At 49.5% G+C, this 2,444-nt stretch overlaps 1 protein-coding gene across 1 annotated transcript in view; it reads right to left on the minus strand.

Moving 5' to 3' along the window:
• LOC109925556 (alpha-tectorin-like) overlaps positions 1-953 on the minus strand; it is a 38,097-nt gene extending 37,144 nt beyond the window's left edge. The window contains exon 1 of the mRNA XM_048620608.1: positions 843-953. Within this exon, the coding sequence (XP_048476565.1) occupies positions 843-953 (111 nt within the window). The remainder of the gene's footprint in view (positions 1-842) is intronic.
• Positions 954-2,444: the final 1,491 nt, after the last annotated feature.

Below are 2,444 nucleotides of genomic sequence, written 5' to 3' on the forward strand. Positions count from 1 at the left end.
AAAATCACATGACACCAGGTTATAGTCCAACAGGTTTATTTAAAATCACAACGTTTAGAGTCTTACTCCTTCTTCAGGTTCAGGTGTGAGTGAGGCTCCGAAAACTTGTGATTTCAAATAAACCTGTTGGACTATAACCTGGCTTCGTGTGATTTCTGAACTTGACTACCCCAGTCCAACACCAGAGCCTCCACATCATATCAGAAAGTTGGTCTGTCTGTCTGTCTTTCCCCTCCCGGGGGATGATGTCAGCATTGTCAGCCTGTCGTTTGTGTGTGCGTGAGTGCGTATGAGTGAGTGTGTGTATGTATGTGTGTGTGTGAATGTGAGTATGTGAGTGTGTGTGAGTATGTGTGAATGTGTGTGTGAGAGAGAGTGTGTGAATGTGTGTGTGTGTGCGTATGTGTGTGTGTTTGTGTGAATGTGAGTGTGTGCGTGTGTATGTGTGTGTGTTTGGGCTGGGGGTGGTGGTGCGGTTAAGGGCAGCACTTGAGAGCGCGGACAGAGTGAAGGCAAAAGGCAGAGAGAGAGGACGGGGATCAGATTATCATCAAAACAGCCTTAAAAAGCGGGAAAAAAAACCATTTCCGAACCAACCTGGTCAGTGATGTTACTGGACCCCACCGTCTGGACTTGACCCCGGGTCTCCCGGCTCAGAGGTAGAGCTCCACGAGTTGGTTTCCACTATTGCAGGAGCAGCGCGTTTCACCGTCCTACAGAAACTCACTGACAGGATGGTGTTCCGGAGGGTAGTTTGCAATTGGGTCAAAGCAAAAGGGAAGAGCGCCCCGTGATTGAGGGAGAGGAGGTGGGAAAGTGGGAAAGTCTCACTGGGCTCTTACCCCGCCGTCCCAATGGCCCTTTCCCGTGAAGGGATATCCCGTCAATATTTGGTGAACTAACAGAACATAGGCTTTCTCCATTGACAGGTGAGTGCCGTTCCAATGAGCCATGGAAATTTTCATTCAAATGACAAATCAGACAGAAGGAAAGTTTACTTACGCCTTGTGTTGGTTGAGGGCATCTGGCCGGGCTGACAGACCTTTGAGATATATATACACACCCATTTCCAAGGCGCAGCTTCCTTTGTTATCATTGCTTTGGAGGAAGGCGTGACTTGTGACAATGCCGCCTTTCTGATTCTCCACCTGCAGCCCCCCAGAATCGTGTAGAAATGTAGGTAGGTCCTCCTCTTCTCCCTCACTAACTTTCAGCTATTCCTCCTGTCTCCCACTCCCCACCCCTCAAAGCCTGTCCCACCATCGACAAAGCACAAGTCAGGAGTGTGATGGAATACTCCCCACTTGCCCTGGATGGGGGCAGCTCCAACAACACTCGAGAAGCTCGACACCATCCAGGACAAAGCAGCCCCCGCTCGATTGGCACCACATCCACAAACATCCCACTCCCTCCCCCACCGACGCTCAGTCGCAGTAGTGTGTACCATCTACAAGATGCGCTGCAGAAACTCACCAAGGCCCCTCAGGCAGCACCTTCCAAACCCACGGCCACTTCCATCCAGAAGGACAAGGGGCAGCAGATACATGGGAACACCATCCCCTGCAAGTTCCCCTCCGAGCCCCTCCCCATCCTGACTTGGAAGTATATCCCCGTTCCTTCAGTGTCGTTGGGTCAAAATCCTGGAATTCCCTCCCTACGGGGCAGTGTGGGTCAACCCTACAGCACATGAACTGCAACGGGTCAAGAAGGCAGCTCATCCCCACCTTCTCAAGGGGGGCAACTAGGGACGGGGCAATAATTAGGCAGGAAAATATTCCCTAATTTCACTCAGCTGGGAAGTCTGAATTCTTGTTGAGTACTTTCAGCGCTGAGATGGATTTTTATCTTATCAGTAAGGGGCATGAAGAGTTATGGGGAAAAGGCAGAAAAGTGGTGTGAATTATCAGTCTAGCACAATCTCATTGAAAAATGGAGCAGACTTGATGGGCCGAATCGCATCGTTCAGCCCCTGCGTCTCCATGTCTTATGTATCTAATTAAGCAAGATATTCAGTTCATTACAGGATGCTAATGGTCAAGTCTCACATTCCTGATCAAAAAGGTTTAAACTCATTGCCAGCACCATCCCAGCTGTTGGTTGGCAGAACACTGGGGCATTGAGCAGGAGGATTTGAAATTGGCCAGCGGGCTTTTCACTGGTAGGGAGTTAACAGGAGATTGTGTTTCTCCCCATCCCTCCCTCTCTGACATGGTCTCTGTCTCTGTGTATGATCCTTGTTTCCTGCTTTGAAATGGGAGAAGTAGGTCTTTTGTGAAAAAGGACACAATAGCCGGGTGTGAAAGTTGATAATGGGTGATTAACATTGCCTGATGTGTTAACCCACAGCTGCTATATAAATCTTCTGCAGCAGTGTTTGTACTGGAACAGGAGCTGTATCTCACAGACTCCAGAGAGAGAGAGAGAGAAGACTCCTGTACTGGCCA

The sequence above is a fragment of the Rhincodon typus genome, chromosome 47 (assembly GCF_021869965.1).
Source record: "Rhincodon typus isolate 14 chromosome 47, sRhiTyp1.1, whole genome shotgun sequence".
NCBI classification, from domain to species: domain Eukaryota; kingdom Metazoa; phylum Chordata; class Chondrichthyes; order Orectolobiformes; family Rhincodontidae; genus Rhincodon; species Rhincodon typus.